Source organism: Periplaneta americana, chromosome 12 (genome assembly GCF_040183065.1).
Source record: "Periplaneta americana isolate PAMFEO1 chromosome 12, P.americana_PAMFEO1_priV1, whole genome shotgun sequence".
NCBI classification, from domain to species: Eukaryota; Metazoa; Arthropoda; class Insecta; order Blattodea; family Blattidae; genus Periplaneta; species Periplaneta americana.
This window is the reverse complement of record NC_091128.1, coordinates 166917061-166936649: the sequence shown is the minus strand read 5'-3', so window position 1 is coordinate 166936649 and position 19589 is coordinate 166917061. Positions and strand designations below refer to the sequence as shown.

The following is a 19589-nucleotide window of genomic DNA, read 5'->3' as shown; positions in this document are numbered from 1 at the left end:
ACATATGTGCCATACATAAAAACTCTGTTCAAGTGTGAACATTTCAGTTCAGGCCGAGCTAACCACTCTGTATTTCACCTGCAGATATGTGTGGGGCATTGTGGAACACATACATGAGACACACTATGATTAGTCTTAACATTTGGGACTTTTTGGACACTCTGTATTTACATGTTCCAGCCAATCTTTTTGGCACTGTTTATATTTTTTTTTGTTTTTCATTATCGTTCTCCAGCTCTTTTATTTAGAAAAATGATCAGCACGTGAATAAGGTCATAAATACAATATGACTTAAGTATAGTTCATTTCACTAACTCAAACAGTATTCGAGAAGGACAATAAGAGGCATTGCTTTTAACTATTTCTCGTAACACAGCAGAATAATCCCTCTACTTTGTTATTCACGCTTACTTGCCTGGAATTTGCTCTAGATTTTCGTATCTGTCACTCTGTGTGAAGTGTCCAGTCACATTTGTCCTTGTTAAAGCTGCAACACATGATGATCTGCGACCCGCGTTATGGACACATCGACCTGGGGCTCAGGCACAGCCCGTGCCAGGGGTCTCTGAGTCCTCTTCTCAAGCTGTCCATTCCGCTGGTGACCAAACTCAAACCTAATTCGCAGTTCTCCGATCTTGCTCGTTGGCAGGATGTCAGGAATCCATTCAATAAGAAATGGTGTCGGTTCCTGCTGATCAGGAGACATGTTCCCTGCAAATTAGATTTACTTTGAATGTTATTTTAAGTGATTGTGCTTCATTTAATTTAGAATGCTCCGTGTTGTTATTATTATTAATATTATTATTACACTATTGTTATTATTTTATTATTATTATTATTATTATTATTATTAATTTATTTTATGCTCGACCATGCCGAAATGTAGTAATTATACACCTGGTAGCAGTCCTTTAATGGACCTCATTAAAGTACACCTATTCATTAAAGTTCAGGTTTTCGATTATTCTCGGATATGCAATCGAAAGACAACTAGCAAAACGTCACACAGGCTGGAAATCCAATACTGTCGCAGAAGGTTATGTTCTGTTACTATAATAATTAGCGTTAATTGTACATAATATTCAAATAAATTTAATTTGTCATCTCGTTTTTCAATGTCGAATTCAATTTCAAAGTTATATCAAGTTTAACGTTTATTTTACTCTCTAGATTATATCAAGGTTAATGTCGACATTTGTTTCTCGGAAAAAATCAATACTTTCGCGTCTGCGCACATCTCACAATTTACGAGATATTGCACAAGGTCAGTTCCGCTCCCCAGTAAGATAAGAATAACATGAATACTTACGAATAATTTCAAGTTAGAAATATGGTCGAGCTTAAAAAGTCGTATGAAACTTGCCTATAATGGTAATTAAGACACTCGTATGAAAATTATGAAACTCGCTTGCGCTTGTTTCATAAACAAACATACTCGCGTCTTAATTACTACCATTATAGGCTCGTTGCATAATGTACTATTAATTGTCATTATTGAGTGTAATTAGTTACCACTGCCACCGGATATTTACCCATTTTCAGTGTGAATAAATACATACATACATACATACACACACATACATACATAAAAATATAAAGTTTTGTGAATGGTCATAGAATCATCCATTTTAGTTACTGTGTAATTTTATCATAGATTTGTTTTTGTAATTTCATGATTAATTGATGTTATGCTTAATCAAAAGAATGCTATCAGTGAAAGAAATTAAAAACAAGTCATCTGTTGTCAGATCTCAGTCATCCATAGTACTTCATGGGGATTTATACATACAGTTTAAATTAAAACACCATGAACTGCAGCATTCTAGGAAATGAAATTGCTGACCTTTAAGCACAAAAGGGTTCGAATATATTGCTAAAATCCACACCCACGTATACATTAAAATCTATTATAAAAAAAAGTACAGTCAACTTGCATATTTCGTTCACTATATCCAAAGTGTCTCTCTCCTAACCTTAAATGACAGAAATGAATGAAATTGTGTACAAGAAAATAAAATATTTCATTTTTGTGGAATGGATTACACTGTATACTGTTACTCACAGTTGATTTACTTAAACTATGCTGTCGACCCACGTCTGCTTGCGAAAGACCACATTCAGTGTCTCTTATAATATTCGTCTTATCTTCCAAAGAAAACACTTTAAGCTTCGACATTTTATACAATACATTCACTGTTGGAACACTAGAAACAGACTGATCAGGTACAAATGACAAATGCTGTTATGGTGTGACTGCGTACTTAGCTTTGGAACTTCCCGGGTCATTTAATGGAAACTGGGATGGGGTTGATGGAGTTTGAAAGCCATCGAAATCTTACCTCCATTTATGCTCTGGACATAATGTCCGTCCCCTTTTAATAAAGGAAGGCAATTTCATTTTCTGTTGTTTCGATGCTATCTGTTATAATGGAAATGTTTCTGAGAACAAATGCAACCCTTTGATGGTGGAGGATTAGAAATAACAAAATAGTGTGCCTGAAAACAGAATGGCAACCCTTCGACGGTGGAGTGAGGCAAGGTTGTCGTCACATGTTGCCTGATTTACAGTACAGCTCATTGTCTAGGAATCACTAATCCTACCTTTGTCCTTTGACTGAAGGTGTAAGAAACTAAGAATATTGTTCTCAATACATTCTTTCAGTTTTATACAAGTAGGTCTGACTTCAAATAAGAATTTGACAGTTTACAAGGTTGTCTATAACAGAAGCAAGGGTTCACTATAAACGGAAATATTAATGTACTTTTTAATGTATGCGGGCCAGGACCAACAGTTTAGGTTCACTATAGCTGAATGTTCACTATAACCAAGTTCACTATATCCAGAGTTGACTGTATACAGTTTCATTTTACCAATATTTACAAACACAAAACAACAACAGAAAACGCACATCAGAACATCCACGGAAATTTGCAGTGGTGATGTTCAAACTACTGACGGGACACAATTGCGTGGCAAAACATTTACATTGACTACATATTATTAACTTTCCAAACTGCCTGTTATGTTAAGAACAAGATACGGATGATCAACACTTTGGATCCTGTGGAGTCTCAAAGCACAAAAAAAACATAATATGTTGTTGTTGTTGTTTTCTAATGCCAGGCGTTTGACCTCTTGCACTCCAATATTTTTCAAAGATATTATCATGGTCAGCCACTGAAGCACAGACTTTGAGGTGTTCCGAATCCATTTCTTGGTTCGCGTTGCACAATGGGCAGTTAGGGGACTGATATATTCCAATTCTATGCAGGTGTTTGGCCAAACAATCATGGCCTGTTGCCAATCTAAATGCATAATATGCAAATATTGGAAAGCTAGATCGGACAGTTGACTAAACAACAGTTAGGACAGACAAATAACAGACTAGCCTTGGGCATAAAGAGAAGGAAAAAGGAAAGGAGATACCATAACCATTTTTCCCCCTATTACTACATACGCCAGTGGATTATAGTGATTTTCTACATGTCAAGTTGAATTTCCTTTTTCCAACTTTGTTCGAATTTCGAATACTGACAAATATGACAACTGGCAGTTATTTTCCAACTGTTATATTGACAGCAATAATTTTGGAAAAATTCAAATATCTTGGAGCAACAGTAACAAATGTAAATGACACTCGGGAGGAAATTAAACGCAGAATAAATATGGGAAATGCGTGTTATTATTCGGTTGAGAAGCTCTTATCATCCAGTCTGCTGTCCAAAAATCTGAAAGTTAGAATTTATAAAACAGTTATATTACCGGTTCTTCTATATGGCTGTGAAACTTGGACTCTCACTCTGAGAGAGGAACATAGGTTAAGGGTGTTTGAGAATAAGGTGTTTAGGAAAATATTTAGGGCTAAGCGGGATGAAGTTACAGGAGAATGGAGAAAGTTACACAACACAGAACTGCACGCATTGTATTCTTCACCTGACATAATTAGGAACTTGAAATCCAGATGTTTGAGATGGGCAGGGCATGTAGCACGTATGGGCGAATCCAGAAATGCATATAGAGTGTTAGTTGGGAGACCGGAGGGAAAAAGACCTTTAGGGAGGCCGAGACGTAGATGGGAGGATAATATTAAAATGGATTTGAGGGAGGTGGGGTATGATGATAGAGACTGGCTTAATCTTGCACAGGATAGGGACCGATGGCGGGCTTATGTGAGGGCGGCAATGAACCTTCGGGTTCCTTAAAAGCCATTTGTAAGTAAGTAAAGTATGTTGTAAGTAATAAAGGAATCTGATGAAGTGGAAGTATAACCACAGTCTAGTATATACAGTCACGAAGCTCAATATGTAGTAAATATGCATCCATAGATAGTTGCTAATCACTAGGATCGCTACTATCGCCTCATTACAAACAATGCGAAATAGTATCTGCACAGTCTATTGTTCTTAGTGCTCTCATAAACTCAAGCTTCATGACTGTATATACTAGACTGTGGTATAACTAAGCTTATAAAATTTGAACGTAATTAATTAATAATACCGGTACTAATATTAATATCAATACATAATTCAGTTGTGTTGCGTTGTGATTCCAATTCAACACTATATTCAGGTTAAGTGTAATTAAATAAGGTATAAGTTACAGACCTACTTAGTATGAAACATGCACGTAGCTAATGGAGAGATTTTTATTAAAATATCCAAGAAAGGAAATAGCACGGTAGCGACTTAGGAGTATGTATTTTAAGTAGGGTATATACATTTCATAATGGCATTCTGTTTTCGGAATCCGTACTAATCATTTCATGTGATCAAACAAAATACATTTTTAGGTTAGGTCTCGTGAATCATAAACTGTTTAGTCAAAGCAATGAATTTCATGTTGTCAGACAAAATACATTTTAATATTAAATCATAAAAATCTACTAATTACCAACACAATGTGCGAGAAGTTCAGGAAGAAAATATACTCTTTCACAAATTATTGAACTATTTAGAAAATACCTCGCTACATAAAAGTGAGATTTGGTAAATAAGTAAATAAGCAAGACATTGTTATTATTTCAGTACATGACACTGTGACTTTACCCTCTTTGGTGATATCCGGTATTATATGATAACACTGAAGAGACGGCCAAATTAGCCTTTTAGGGCCATATTCATAGACATTCTTAGCATGGCTTCCGGTGGATGATCAGCGAACTAACGTTTTTCGTATTCATAAACCAGTGTTAGCGATATGATATGATATGAATCCTGTACAAGTAATCAGTCGATAGCCGGGGCTAGTTTAGCATGCTCGTAGCACGGATTAGCGAAATGTCTATGCATAGCACCCTTAGAAACTACTCTTAAGTGATCCTCACTAAAGCAAATTAAAAAATGCTAAAACTACAGTTATTTCACTGCAAGCACAATATCATAATTTGGCTAGAGGACTGCATCTACATACTTGCTTGTGAGAATGTCACGAATACGAGGCGCATCCAGAAAGTAAGTTTCCCTATTTTTAAAAAAAAAAAGAACACACACTTTCAGGAAAACATTTATTGGCAACAGGTACAGCAATGTTTCAGCTATTTTTCAACATAGCCTCCATCAGAATTGAGACACTTGTCGTATCGTGGGATCAACTTTTGTATCCCTCTGTCGTAGAACTCTGCTGCCTGTGAATGGAATCAGCGTGTGACAGACGTCTTCAGCTCTTCGTCATTGCCCAAAACGCTCACCGGAGGTCAGGAATTTCTTGAGGTGCAAGAAAACGTGAAAATCGCTGGGAGCAAGATCAAGACTGTAGGGTGGATGATCAAACAACTCCCAGCCAAATTCCATCAAAACAGCTGCTGTGCGCCGAGCCGTTTGTGGACGAGCATTGTCATGGAGGAGCACAACACCTGCAGTAAGCATTCCACGCCTCTTGTTTTGAATGGCACGTCGCAATTTTTGCAGTGTTTCACAGTAACGGTCAGCGTTCACTGTTTCACCTCTTGGAAGGAAGTCAATGAGCAGAATGCTCTTCCTGTCCCAGAACACCGTGCACATCACTTTCCGTATCAACAGCGTCTGTTTGAATTTCGTCCTGACCGGAGATCCACTATGCCGCCAATGCATTGACTGCTGCTTGGTTTCCGGGGTGAAGTGCGAAATCCAAGTCTCATCGCCCGTGACGATCCTGTCGAGGAACTCGTCACCGTCATCGTGATACCATTGCAGAAATGTCAGTGCTGCTCCTAAACGTTGCATTTTGTGTTCAGGTGTCAGGTTTTTCGGCACCCAACTGGCACACACTTTTTTGAACAGCAGGTGCTGAGCTGCCGATGAATTTCAATTGGTGCAATGCTTTGTGCATTAAAGAACTTTATCACTAACCGAACCTCGCAGGCGGCGGGAGAAGGAATAAGAGCTTCCATTTCGGACCACTGCTGCCACGCTACTGGCACCAGGCAGGACCTGTCCGTCTGGGATATGATTGATACGTCATAGATCTGTTACGCATGCGCAATTGACACAGCTAATTACGTTTACTTTCAAGGGGAAAAAATCGGGAAACTTACTTTCTGGATGCGCCTCGTATAAACATTGTTCTACATACCAACTTTGAGAAAAGTTTTCAACTCCAGAGGCTTTATCAGTGGTTGACTGTCAGTTTTTCGAAAGGCTTCATTTTCATCCTTACGTCTCTGAAAAGGTTCAAAGGTACCATCACGATTTTCGACGAAGCTTCGGGTGATCTCTAATGGCATCTGCAACAGTGAAGTAAGGAACTATTAAGACCCCAGACAACATAAATTACAGCTGGAATACCTACTAAAAGAACTGAGGTACATCTTAAACTAGTACATGATGTTTCTGGCAAAAAGAAAATTTTATTTTTGAATTATATTATACAATAAAGATTAGTTAATTCGATACTGGATAATTCGAAAAAAAAAAAGTTTATTCTCTTTGACATTTCTATTTAAACCATTTACAAATTGTCAAAGCCTCCTGGTTTCTAAACATAGCCCACTGATGAAATTATTTCTTCCTCGCTTTTATATACAGGTTTCTTATGGCAATGTTAAATCCTATGTCCAGAAACACACAAGGTACATATTTATTTAATTTGAGCCAAATATTTAATTTTAGGATAAATTGTGATCTTCTGAATTCGAGTTCAACAAAAGTGAACTATTAACAGTGTTATAAATCGCAAATAAAGGAACTGGATTGTTATGAAATGCGTAAAATATAAAGAAGAAAGTAGGTGTCACTTTTCATAATAATGAAAAAGTAAAAAATTAAATTCTGAACAAGGCATTTAAAATATTTTAGTACATAATTATATCTACAAACATAACAGCACGAGAATTGTTAAAATATAATGAAAAATATCAGTAACATTGTATAAATGTTTATGGAAGCTGCATTAAAACATGGAGACCATTTTGAAATTCTGAAAGCTGTTTTATAGTACAAAAGATACTGTATATTAATTAGTAACCTAATCTTATAGCATTATTTCTGGCTTTAAAGTTTAGGAAAATGAAAATTTAAAATAATTGGAGCTAATATAGTATGAACTCCCTTAATCTAATAGCATTCTTGTACATAAATTCCTGTCCACAGCATCCAGAATTTATATAATGCATTATATAACCAGAACATCTTAAACATGGTCAACACTCACCAGTGGCGTTTCAAATATTTGCTTCACATGGATAATATTCGTGATATGCCACGTGTACTTGGTAAATGTGCCCAATGGCACAGCATCCCGTCGTACAAAACCAGTTGTGAAATTGGGAAGTCGCTTCTTTTTACCCCCACAAGAGATTCGTTCACGCAGACAATCAAAGAAGAGCTGCCAACACACACAAAAAAAAATCATCTTGAAGATAACATTTAAGCTTTTTCATAATATGTTTCGAACATTTTGGAATAATTCAGTTTAATACGTTACCAATAATATCCCCATATATACTTTATTTTTCTTATACAAACATTTACAAAATATACATAAATGAAACCATGTACTAAGTCCTTAAACGAAAAAATAAAACTTCTATTACTTTTAGTAACAAATGTAACATTTTAAAATTTCTTTTCAGAATGGAAAGTTACATTTGTTTTGATCAAATTTCTGCACATTTGAAGGACAAAACTAAAATTATTGTTTCAGTAATTTATCATCATAATACACTGCTCTCTTAAACTGACTGAGCATATTGGGAATTAAATCAACGGCTTTCCCACAACAAGCTATGAAATGTTCTATATAAAACCATTTTTATCCCGAAATGGAGGCAAAAACGAGCAACATTGTATTAACAGTACAAACATTTTATATAGGCTGGTTTTTCACACTCTTCTGCAACAGACACACTCTTTCCAACATGCAATACTGTTGCAAAAATGTTGTCAAACTTTCTCATATGTTTCTCCGCCACATATCCACATCTCTGCCATGCATATATTAGCATATCTTTGAGGACAAGTGTATGAACTATGAGGATCGAAGTGCGCGCAAAAAATAGTATAAGTAGCAACAATTTTCAAGTCAATATATTTCGTAAACGAGGTAAAAGTAAAACGAACGACTATCACAACGTTTCTTAACAAACGAAAATTAGCTTAAATATGCATTTTTATTAAATTCAAGCACAATGACCTGGGACGGTTCCTTTGTGAGTTACATTATGATGTGTTATGGAACATTTCATTGTTTGTAAAGAAGTAACAGCGTCATTACAGGACACAAGATTGTTAGAGGGAAGCATGGGCAGCTTCGAATTTCCACTTTTTTTTTTAAAGTGGACCACATCTTAACACTCAACATATACGGGCCATTTGTTATCTCGTGAAACCTATTTGCGTGTAAGAGGAAGAAGAAAGTGGACTGAGAAGCTTCCCCCCTTTGCTATACTCCCACTTGAAGCTAGCTAGCTCACTTACCCCCCACCATAAGGTTCTCACTCTGAACTATGGCACATGCATCCAGGTTCTTACATTTTCAAGGCAAACCTTATTTCCAGCAAAATTGATTTACAATGCATAAATTACATTTTGTACCTAGAAGCCTAGGGGTTCATTTCCCTTTCCTTCCTCCTCTTTCTACTTTACTGTTCCTAGTGCTGGCCTGCTATGGCACTAAAATCGTCCTCCAGTAGCTTAAGGAGGGAAAGCTGGTGATCAACAAGATCTCCCAGCTAGGTCCAATGGACCCGTCGACCAACAGCAGGTGTGGTCCTCCAGACATTCTGGGGGTTGTGTGTGAATGAAGTAGCCACCAAAACATTAAAATATGGTGTTCACTTAAATCGGCTACAACTTGCCATTTTCACTCCAATATGCATTTAGATTGGCAACAGGCCATGATTGTTTGGCATAGAATTGGAATATATCAGTCCCCTAACTGCCCATTGTGCAATTCAAACCAAGAAATGGATTCGGAACATCTCAAAATCTGTGCATCAGTGGCTGACCATGATAATATCTTTGAAAAATATTGGAGTGCAAGAGCGCAAATGACTTTATTGTCAAATGCCTGGCATTAGAAAACAACATCAACATTTTGTACCTCCTATGGTTTAAAATACAATCATAAAAATATAAAAAACGAATAAACGAAAAATGTATATCTGAAAGTATAGAAATTTTGTCGGGACTTCAGAAAAAAAAAGAATAATAAATTTGGAAAAGACGTGTGAAAACCATAAATCAAATTTTACTGTAATAATTATGAACCTAGCGTGCAGTGCAATTATAGAGGAACAACTTACAAAACTCCGTTGGTCTGCACATGCGTCACTATTCACCTTCTCCTTTCTAAATGTCAGCCAATAGTAGCGTGTACTGACAGCAGTGATGCGTCAGATGACTTGTCAATCAATAGCGACAATTGTTCAGATTAATGGAGGAAAACTCCAGCACATCGGTAAGGTTTAGTAACCTCCTGCAACGGAGTTTTGCCAGTTCTAGGCCTATAGCAACAACAGGAATTTCATTGCAAATATCTCACCTGAGGAACATGGAAAACCAGTGGGTCGGGTTTGCCACTGAACTGGAAGTGCATGGCCTGGTTGATGCGTTCTGTAACAGAAGCTAGCCACTGGATGAACGTGATACTGGCAATGTTCTCGTCCACGGGCTCTGTAACCAGGACAGAGTGCATGAGAGGCAAGAGGGCACACAGAGTAGCAACCAAATGCAACTAGCAGCAGACTACCCACCCTGTTTCCTCATCCCAATACCAGGATTGTTCTTCCTGGTGGCATTTGGCTTTTTGCCACCCACCTCCTGCAAAGGCGCCACTGTGCTGCTATCATCCCGTTTTCGTTTCACGCTCAGCATCTTTAACATCCAGAAGAAAGTATAAAAAAAATACATATTATAAAAAAAATGTGCCACCAAAGTTGTTGCAAGGAAAGAACCCAACTATTACATTAACACTCGAGTTAAGTAGTTTCGTGGAAAAAGTAGCAGGCTGGCATGGTGGAAGGTGGGACTCAAGAAGTTACGCAATCTTCTTGTTAAATTTGGATTTACAGAGTTTTGCAGCCGTACAAAACAAGGACTTCAGTAGTTCTGGAACAGGAAGCATTATTCACATGGATTTTTCAGAAGGAATTAAACAGTTCTGGAGCATAGGCTTAAGAACTTCGCTAATAGACGGTAGTATATTATACACACTATTTAAAGGATGAAATTGATATTTTGTTATTGAAGTGCTGTATCAGTGAAGAAGTGTGTTGTGTCAGTGAAGTGTGTTGTGTAAGTGAAGTGTGTTTCTGTCAGTGAAGCTTTATAGTTTATAGTAGCAGTGCAAAGTATTTGAACAGTGAAATGTTTTTGAAGTGTTAGTGAAATCAGGGTAGAATCAGTGAAATGTGTCGTAGTTCCAGTGCAGTGAGTGAGTTGTCAGCGAAATGAGTGTAGTGCTGAAAGGTACTTGTGCAGATATGAACATATCATACTCGTGGGTTTTAGTTCAAACTTAGGATTAAGATACAAATTAGATTTACTTGAAATCTTATTTTAAGTGATCGTGCTTCATTTAATTTAGGATGCTACCTGTTGTTATTATTATTAATTTATTATTAATTGTATTTTTTTTATTGGGCGGCTGGGTGGCTCAGTTGGTAAAGCAGCTGGCTACGGACTGGAAGGTCTGGGGTTCGATCCCAGGTGGTGACTGGATTTTTTCTCGTTGCCAAACTTTCAGAACAGCCCTGAGGTTCACTCAGCCTCCTATAAAATTGAGTACTGGGTCTTTCCCGGGCGTAAAAGGCGGTCAGAGTGTGGTGCTGACCACACCACCTCATTCTAGTGCCGAGGTCATGGAAAGCATGGGGCTCTACATCTGTGCCCCCCAAGTGCCTTCATGGCATGTTACGGGGATACCTTTTTTTTTTTTTTATTTCTTTTATTAATTGTGTTTATTATTGTCATTGAAGTGTGTTGGTGTCAGTGAAGTGGCTGTGCAAAGTATTTGAACAGTGAAATGGTTAGAAGTGTTAGTGAAATCAGGATAGAATCAGTGCAGTGAGTGAGTTGACAGTGAAATAAGTGTAGTGCCAAAAGGTACTTGTGCAAGTATGAACCTGTCACAATCGTGGGTCTTAGTTCGAACTTAGGGTTAAGATACAAATTAGATTTACTTTAAATGTTATTTTAAGTGACGATGCTTCATTTAATTTAGGATGCTCCTTGTTGTTATTATTATTATTATTATTATTATTATTATTATTATTAATTATTGTTTTTTATTAGTTGTGTTTATTATTAATTGTCATTATTGAGAGTAATTAGTACCACTGCCACCGGGTATATACCCATTTGCAGTGTGAATAAATACAGTACATACATACATACATATACTATTTTGCAGTTAAACAAAGAAAGATGTGAAAAATAATATGGCGCAAAAGAAACATTCTCTAATAAATATGGACTTAGTAACTTTTGGAATTAGACGACTCATATACAGAAACGAGGACAACCTTCCGAAAGTGGAGAGTGAACCTGATAGGATCATTCCATTATCAAGCAAATTTGGTAGAGGAGAAGTGGTGGGTTATTACACGATAACAGACATATTATTTTATTGCAACATTATCGCGAAAAAACACCAAAAAACGAAATCTTATGAAAATGATCAACATGGCTCTGTCCATAAATATTGTGACAGCTGCATCGGGATTCGAACGCGCGTCCGACAGGGCGCGCGGGAAACTGACGCAAGGGGAACGTCTGCATGCCGAGAGGGCAAGAGGAGGTGCACTGCGACGCGAAGAAAAGGGGGACGCAAACCTGTGGGTGCTTCGCTGTGTGAGGTGAAGGGGGGAGACAAAATCTCCCGAACAGAATCGTGAAGAAACGAAGCAGCGAGAACAAATCTCTGGAAGCAGAAACTTCCAGGGTCGTACTTTCTGGAAACTATGATTTAGTGATAAATAGGAGACGCGAAGAAGGAGCCAGTTAGTTATCAGTTTTTGGACAGCAAGCCAGTCAGTCTTGTGTAGCAGTGAAGCCAGCTTCCAGACTGGAGATCGACTTGAGTGTGTGTCAGCAACTGTGCGAGCGTCCAGACGAGTGCGGCGTATCCGGAGTCTGTGGTTCGACGTGCGGTGGACCGCAGTTGGGGCACCTGAGTTCGAAGTTCAAGGGACTGTCTCTGAAAGTCTTGGGTTCGAGATACTGTAAACTTGAGTGATTGAGCTAGAATAACTAGCCAAGGCAAACGAATTGAGAACTGAGATCTGACAGTTTTGTTTTGTAAATAGTGCTTTGTGAACATTAGTTGAGATTAACAGTACATTGTTGTTTTCAATAATCCAAGTGTGTTACTGTGTGGAGTGGAAATCCCATTGTTGATGGGAGTGTTTAAATTAAATTATAGAAAGTGATTATTGTTGTGACAAAGTTACATTATTGTTTGAATTGAAAGTTACAATATAACTACTGAAGCTTTCCTGGCGACGTGATAATTCGAAATTTTCTCGGGCTTCCAGCCAGGTCATAAGTTGGTGATCCACCGACGTTTCGAGGATGTTCATCTTCCTCATCTTCAGGGTTAAATGATATCTGAGGGTACCCAGCTCCTTAATTTATAGTGCCAGAGGGAGTCAGCCGAGGAGCTGTGCGCCGATTGGCTGTTATTAGTGTGGACCGCAGCGAGAACGTTGCCGACGTGTCGTCTTGCTTTGTGCTTTCTGGCTGAATGACCTTGGATCTCACGGTGGGCTCGGCGGACGAGTTCTCCACTGATGACGGCCTGTCGTCCGGGCGGTGAGAAATTTAATAGCCGGCGACCATGCCGCGCTTAGTTGGAGACCCGAGTCCCGGTTCAGGTTACCGCGTTCCGCCGCTATGGCCAGGGTTTCTTTTACTCTTCTATCCCAATAGCCCAACTTATGACCTGGCTGGAAGCCCGAGAAAATTTCGAAGTTAAAATATATTAGAAGCCAAGTGACCGTTGGTACCTCGAGTTGCTGTGTGTCGGGGAGTATGTTGGCATCAGTGAAGCTGAGTGTATCGGAGTCCATCGCCTGAATCTGCACTTCCACTTGCTCCGTAGACAGCACTTCGAGCCCGTGCACCTGGGCAATCGTGACATCGTCTGCCACGGTGATGCCTGTGGCTTCGAGCAGGGCAGCCTCCTCACGCAGCACCTCCACCTCCACCTCACAGGCCCCGGTGCCGTCCTCGTCGCTCAGAATGGCCACCAGATGCTGCTGCTGTTCTGCTGGTGGCGAGGGCACTGGGGCGGCAGCAGGGGTCACAGCCAGGGCCGGCTTGTCCAGGTTTATGTAGTACGAGAACTCTTCACTCAACTTGGGGTCACTCGCAAACGCACAAATGCAGGCATAGAAATGCACACAGCGCTTGAACGTGGGATCTTCCTTGTTGCTGGCATGCTTCACTTGGCCCTGTTGTGATCAAACAAATTCCAGTGAATGTGACGTGACTGCTGTCATTGGCTCAACATACCCTACAGCAGTGGTTCCCAAAGTGTGCTCCACACATCCAACACTTATCGGGAATCTGCGGTTGGTAATATATATTTTGAAATAAATAACATAATACTACCGTACCGCAATTGTACAGTAATGTACAGTAGGATTATTTAGTCCTGACAGTTGCTGGAGATGTGTGCCTCGGACAGGCGAGTCCTTTTATTTACGCCAAGGGGTGTTTGAGTTATTATTACCGATCGCTCGCCCTCATCTCTACTCTGGAACTCTCCCCACTCCTCCTATTACTTCCCCTCTTTTGCATCGCTGAGCTGTCAGAACTAAATAATCGGTCTGTACGTGACAGTACTTATAAAAGTTAGTATATCGGCAAGGGTAATGGCCAGATCTCACCCGGTAATATAACTGTTTTATAAATTCTAACTTTCAGCTTTTTTTACAGCAGACTGCACAACAAAAGCTTCTCAACCGAATAATAACAGGCATTTCCCATATTTATTCTGCGTTTAATTTCCTCCCTAGTGTCATTTATATTTGTTACTGTTGCTCCAAGATATTTGAATTTTTCCTTTCTTCGAAGGATAAATCTCCAATTTTTATATTTCCATTTCGTACTATATTCTGGTCACGAGACATAATCATATACTTTGTCTTTTTGGGGTTTACCTCCAAACCTATCCCTTTACTTGCTTCAAGTAAAATTCCCGTGTTTTCCCTAATAGTTTGTGGATTTTCTCCTAACATATTCACGTCATCCGTATAGACAAGAAGCTGATGTAACCCGTTCAATTCCAAATCCTCTCTGCTATCCTGAACTTTCCTAAAGGGATATTCAAGAGCGAAGTTAAAAAGTAAAGGTGATAGTGCATCTCCCTGCTTTAGCCCGCAGTGAACTGGAAGAGCATCAGACAGAAGCTGGCCTATATGGACTCTGCTGTAAGTTTCAATGCTTATACTACTTAATAATAAATTAATTTTTAATAATAATAATAATAATAATAATAATAATAATTCAAACGAATGTCCACGCGTCTGGCCGCGAAACCAGGTGGCCCGGGTTCGAATCCCAGTCAGGGAAAATTACCTGGTTGAGGTTTTTTTCCAGGGTTTTCCCTCAGCCCAATATGAGCAAATGCTGGGTAACTTTCGGTGCTGGACCCCAGACTCATTTTACCGGCATTATCACCTTCATTTCATTCAGATGCTAAATAACCTAGATGTTGATACAGCATTGTAAAATAACCCAATAAAATAAAATAAATAAATCCAAACGATAATCTCACGGTATATTACCTGATGTTGAAACATGTAAGCAGTCCGACTTGTTGGAGATACTAAATACTGCAGGAAACCCAACACTTTCTACTGACTGAGTCTGAAACTTACCTTGAAAGCAGTACAGCTGCAGAAGTATTTATTTTCAACCCGGTCCTTCAGTTTTGACATGAAGAAGCTGAAGTGCAGATAGCCTAGTGGGTGTTTAGGACTCGCCTTACACTTCACAGCCATGATGTTTTTCGACACCCTCTGCACCAGCGGACCTGTTGTTTCAGTAGCGAGGAGCCATATTGTCTGAAAACAAGCGAGCTTCAGAAAGGTAGCAGATCCAACACAACTCAAGGTCTCATCCAGAATGCACTTACCTGTTTCAAGTCATTGTTGACATTAAGGGTCGAAAGCACCGAGTTCTTCAGCGTGAGGGGCGTAGCTTCCGCGTAGCAGCGCAGAGCAGCCTGTATGTGCTGGCACGTGGTGGGGGTAAGAGGCGCTGTCTTCTCCTGCATTGTAATTTTTAACAAATTATCACTTACAGCTCAGGAACATTCTCTTCCAACTCATTAACAAATGCACAAAATACAGTATAAACTCCAATAATCTCCTCACATTTTTTTGCAAAAATTGGCAGTTGAAAATTGGGGTGCGGGTATTATTTGCAGCAAGGTTGGAACCCTGACCTTGAAGCAATATGTGTTGCGCAAATCTGCAGGTGATCAACAGTGCCTGGGATTTGATTGAGCTTCCGCCAAATACCTTACTATAATAATACCGGATAGCTGTATACTAGCAGCACTGGCGTAAGTGCGAAATATCGCGGACCTGACATCTAGTGGACAGGGATGGAATTACGTCCACATATACAAATATTAACATAGCGAGATTCGGACTATTGTTTAAAACGTAAGTTGCTAATGTGGAATTATATTTTTTTGCACTTTTGAGTTATATACGCTTTCGAGCTTATCTCGGTCTGTTCTTCCATATACTAAAAGGGCCAATGTCTGCTGTAGTTAATATGGAAGGTACAGAGCATTCACAAGCCAATGTCATAGGTTCATTTTACAAAATAAGCAAACTTCAAACCCATTTATCTCAAAACTAACATTTTTGACATTGGCCCTTTTAGAACCAAGCCACAGATATATGAAACACTTAACAAATGTTGAATAATATTTAATATAAAATTATTATCTTATATCAAAGCTGCATATTGTGAGAAATATTGCATACTTCATATTACTTTCTGTAATTAATTGTTACATATTTTTTCTTTGGTTTACCAAGACAAAATCAATCTGATATTAGAAATGGATTTACAATAATGCTTTATATACGCATTGCTGACAACTGCAAAGATAAAATTGATAGTAATCTGATGCTTGTAATAATTAGCAAATGCATATGGACAACAATAAAACTTAATTTGATAAAACCTTAAAATTCAATACTTTTTAACTTCTATTTATTTATTAGGTCTAAATAAAAAAACTTATTTGTATTTTTCTATCAACACAAAGACGAAGGAATTAGGCCTACTAAAGAATGTTGTTGACTTAAGTTTTATGAACTGTCGGAAATCGAAAGTACGATTTGTGGAGCAATTTGTAATGCTGCAATTGTCACAATTTATAAATACACCCTGACATTTTAACACTAGTACTAATTCATAAAACTATCAACAAATTAACTAGCCCAGTAACAATATACATTGCAGTTGATTACAGCTTGTTTCGCGAGTATCTCCATTCCGGCAGGTAGGTAGCAGCACCATCGTCGTTTGCACGTAAAACTACTAGCTATCCGGTATTATTATACATAGTAAGGTATTTGCTTCCGCTGGTGGAGAAGAGCTTCAACAAGTGAGGATTACCAATTCATTAAATGGAACACAAGATGATATGCTGTGGCAAGATGGCGACGATGACGAATCAGACGCCAACAGCTCTTTTGCCAGTCACGACGAAACTGATTATGAATGAGGGAAGTTATTTTTCTGTCAATATTTTCCTGTTCTTATTCATGCAAGACGCAAAATTAAAATTCTTTTTCTTTTATTGCAGGTGTTGGATTGTGTTGCAACATGACCAATAAATACATCATGTCACATATTTTTCTTCCTATGGTCATGGTCTTCGTCTTGTTTGCATTTATCTCCATCCCATACTGCTCACAGCTGTCATTTAGCTCCAGTAGCACATCTCTTAGTATCATCTCTTCTTTTGCTAACAACGCCATAACATCAACAAATCTTATGCACTTTATTCTTCTTCCTCCTACTACTACCACTCCTCCCATGTTCTGAAAACAGTTCTTTTCTCAAAGAATAACCACTATAATCTTTTCGCTGTAAGAAAAATCCTAATGTAAACAATAGCACGTGACTGAAGTGAGGCTTCATTGGCCGCTGTTTGTCACCACAGATTCTCAGTACGTGTTCCCCCCTACTTTTGTACATTCTGTTTCATGTTAAACATTTTCCGTTACTCGTCAAGTAGGCCTAACATCACTACTATGCATTCGTTTGCTTAGGAAACATTTACTTTATAATTACTGTAATTAAAACTCACTTAACTTATTATATGAAGGGTTCACAACCAGAGTGGACCAAGTCCATCTGGAATAGTTCTGAGATATTGAGTCTTAAAGTTCCTGGCTCACGCTTGGCAACCTTCACCTTCCATAGGAAATGCTGCCCTCTGTGAAGTAACAAATGAGTTATGGACTTTATTTGTTATGGCAATGAATAAATCTAAGTTTTCTTCATCCGAAATTGTACAGGGTTGGGCAGATAAAACCGGCCCGTGTTATGACATTGATAGGTACTAATGATTTGAAACAAACTTCAAATGGAATGAAAATAAAATGCATTTACCTTCATAATAAATGTTGGAAGTGTCCTCCATCTGCATCTAGACACTTCTGTGCACGTTTTAACAGGTTCATGAAAACACGTGTCAATTCCTCATGGGTGATACTGCGGATGCAATTCCTGATATTTTCCTTGAGATCATCAATGGTATGGGGATTCTGTTCGTACACTTTTCCCTTCAAGTACCCCCATAAATAAAAATCACATGTTGACAAATCTAGTGACTGCGGTGGCCATAAGTTTTTGCTCACAATCCTTTCTTCAGTGAACATCTGATGAATACAGGCAAGTGACCTCTCAGATGTGTGACATGTTGCCCCATCTTGTTGAAAGAAGCAGTAATTATTCTCCTCTTCTGTCAGCTGGGGATATAATTCCTCCAAGAAGGTCAAGTAGACATGTGTTGACTGTGGTGTCGAAGAAGATTGGACCGACAATGCGTTTCGCAGTCATAGCGCACCACACACCGATCTTTTGGTCGTGCAGGGGTTGCTCGAACAATAGGTTAGGATTTTGAGTCGCCCAATACCTGCTGTTCTGGGAGTTACATATCCCGATAGATGAAACCAAGCCTCATCACTCATGATGAACATCAGCGGGTCCAAATGACCATCTGCAACCATGTCCAACAACCAGCGGCAGAAATTTACACGTTTATCTCTATCGGGCTCTTTCAATTGTTGTGCAGCTGTCACTCGGTACGGTTTGAATTTCAAACACTTCAACACACGTCCGCAAGTTCTCCTATTCACATGAACCTGTTGAGCCAATCTCGTGGTAGACTTTCAAGGACTCCTAGCCATAAATTCATTAATTCGCGCCGTAAGTTGAGGAGTCCGGGCAGAAGGAGTTCTGTTCCTTGTTACATTTTTTATGGATCCAGTCGTACGCCATTTTCGCACCAAATCTTGAATGCTGCTTTTCGCTGGTACTGAGCGAAGCGGATATTTGTCTCTGAATAATTGTTGTGTTTCCTTAATAGAGCTGGTCTGTACGTACGCCTCCACAATGAATATTCACTCTGGTATTGAATAAGTCATGCTTATTTAAAAAACAACTCTTTACATGTGTTTAGAACGTCTGACTTTTAAACAGCAACCAGAAGAGGTTATTAGCAACAACAATGACACAAAACACGCGGAAGATACAGTATAGCCAACATAATTACATTAGAACGTCTGACTTTTAAACAGCAACCAGAAGAGGTTATAAGCAACAACAATGACACAAAACACGCGGAAGATACAGTATAGCCAACATAATTACATTAGAACGTTTGACTTTTAAACAGCAACCAGAAGAGGTTATAAGCAACAACAATGACACAAAACGCGCGGAAGATACAGTATAGCCAACATAATTACATTAGAACGTTTGACTTTTAAACAGCAACCAGAAGAGGTTATAAGCAACAACAATGACACAAAACACGCGGAAGATACAGTATAGCCAACATAATTACATTAGAACGTCTGACTTTCAAACAGCAACCAGAAGAGGTTATAAGCAACAACAATGACACAAAACGC

General features: G+C 38.7%; 1 protein-coding gene across 1 annotated transcript in view; it reads right to left on the bottom strand.

Annotated features, from left to right (window-relative positions):
- Positions 1 to 206: 206 nt before the first annotated feature.
- LOC138711157 (uncharacterized protein C2orf42) overlaps positions 207 to 19589 on the bottom strand; it is a 33633-nt gene continuing 14250 nt past the window's right edge. Inside the window, exons 4-11 of the mRNA XM_069842509.1 lie at positions 15557 to 15691; positions 15300 to 15485; positions 13422 to 13868; positions 10170 to 10290; positions 9959 to 10089; positions 7628 to 7801; positions 6551 to 6701; positions 207 to 711 (exon numbers count right to left, since the gene is read on the bottom strand). Coding sequence (XP_069698610.1) covers positions 482 to 711; positions 6551 to 6701; positions 7628 to 7801; positions 9959 to 10089; positions 10170 to 10290; positions 13422 to 13868; positions 15300 to 15485; positions 15557 to 15691 — 1575 coding nt within the window. The 3' untranslated portion in view covers positions 207 to 481. The remainder of the gene's footprint in view (positions 712 to 6550; positions 6702 to 7627; positions 7802 to 9958; positions 10090 to 10169; positions 10291 to 13421; positions 13869 to 15299; positions 15486 to 15556; positions 15692 to 19589) is intronic.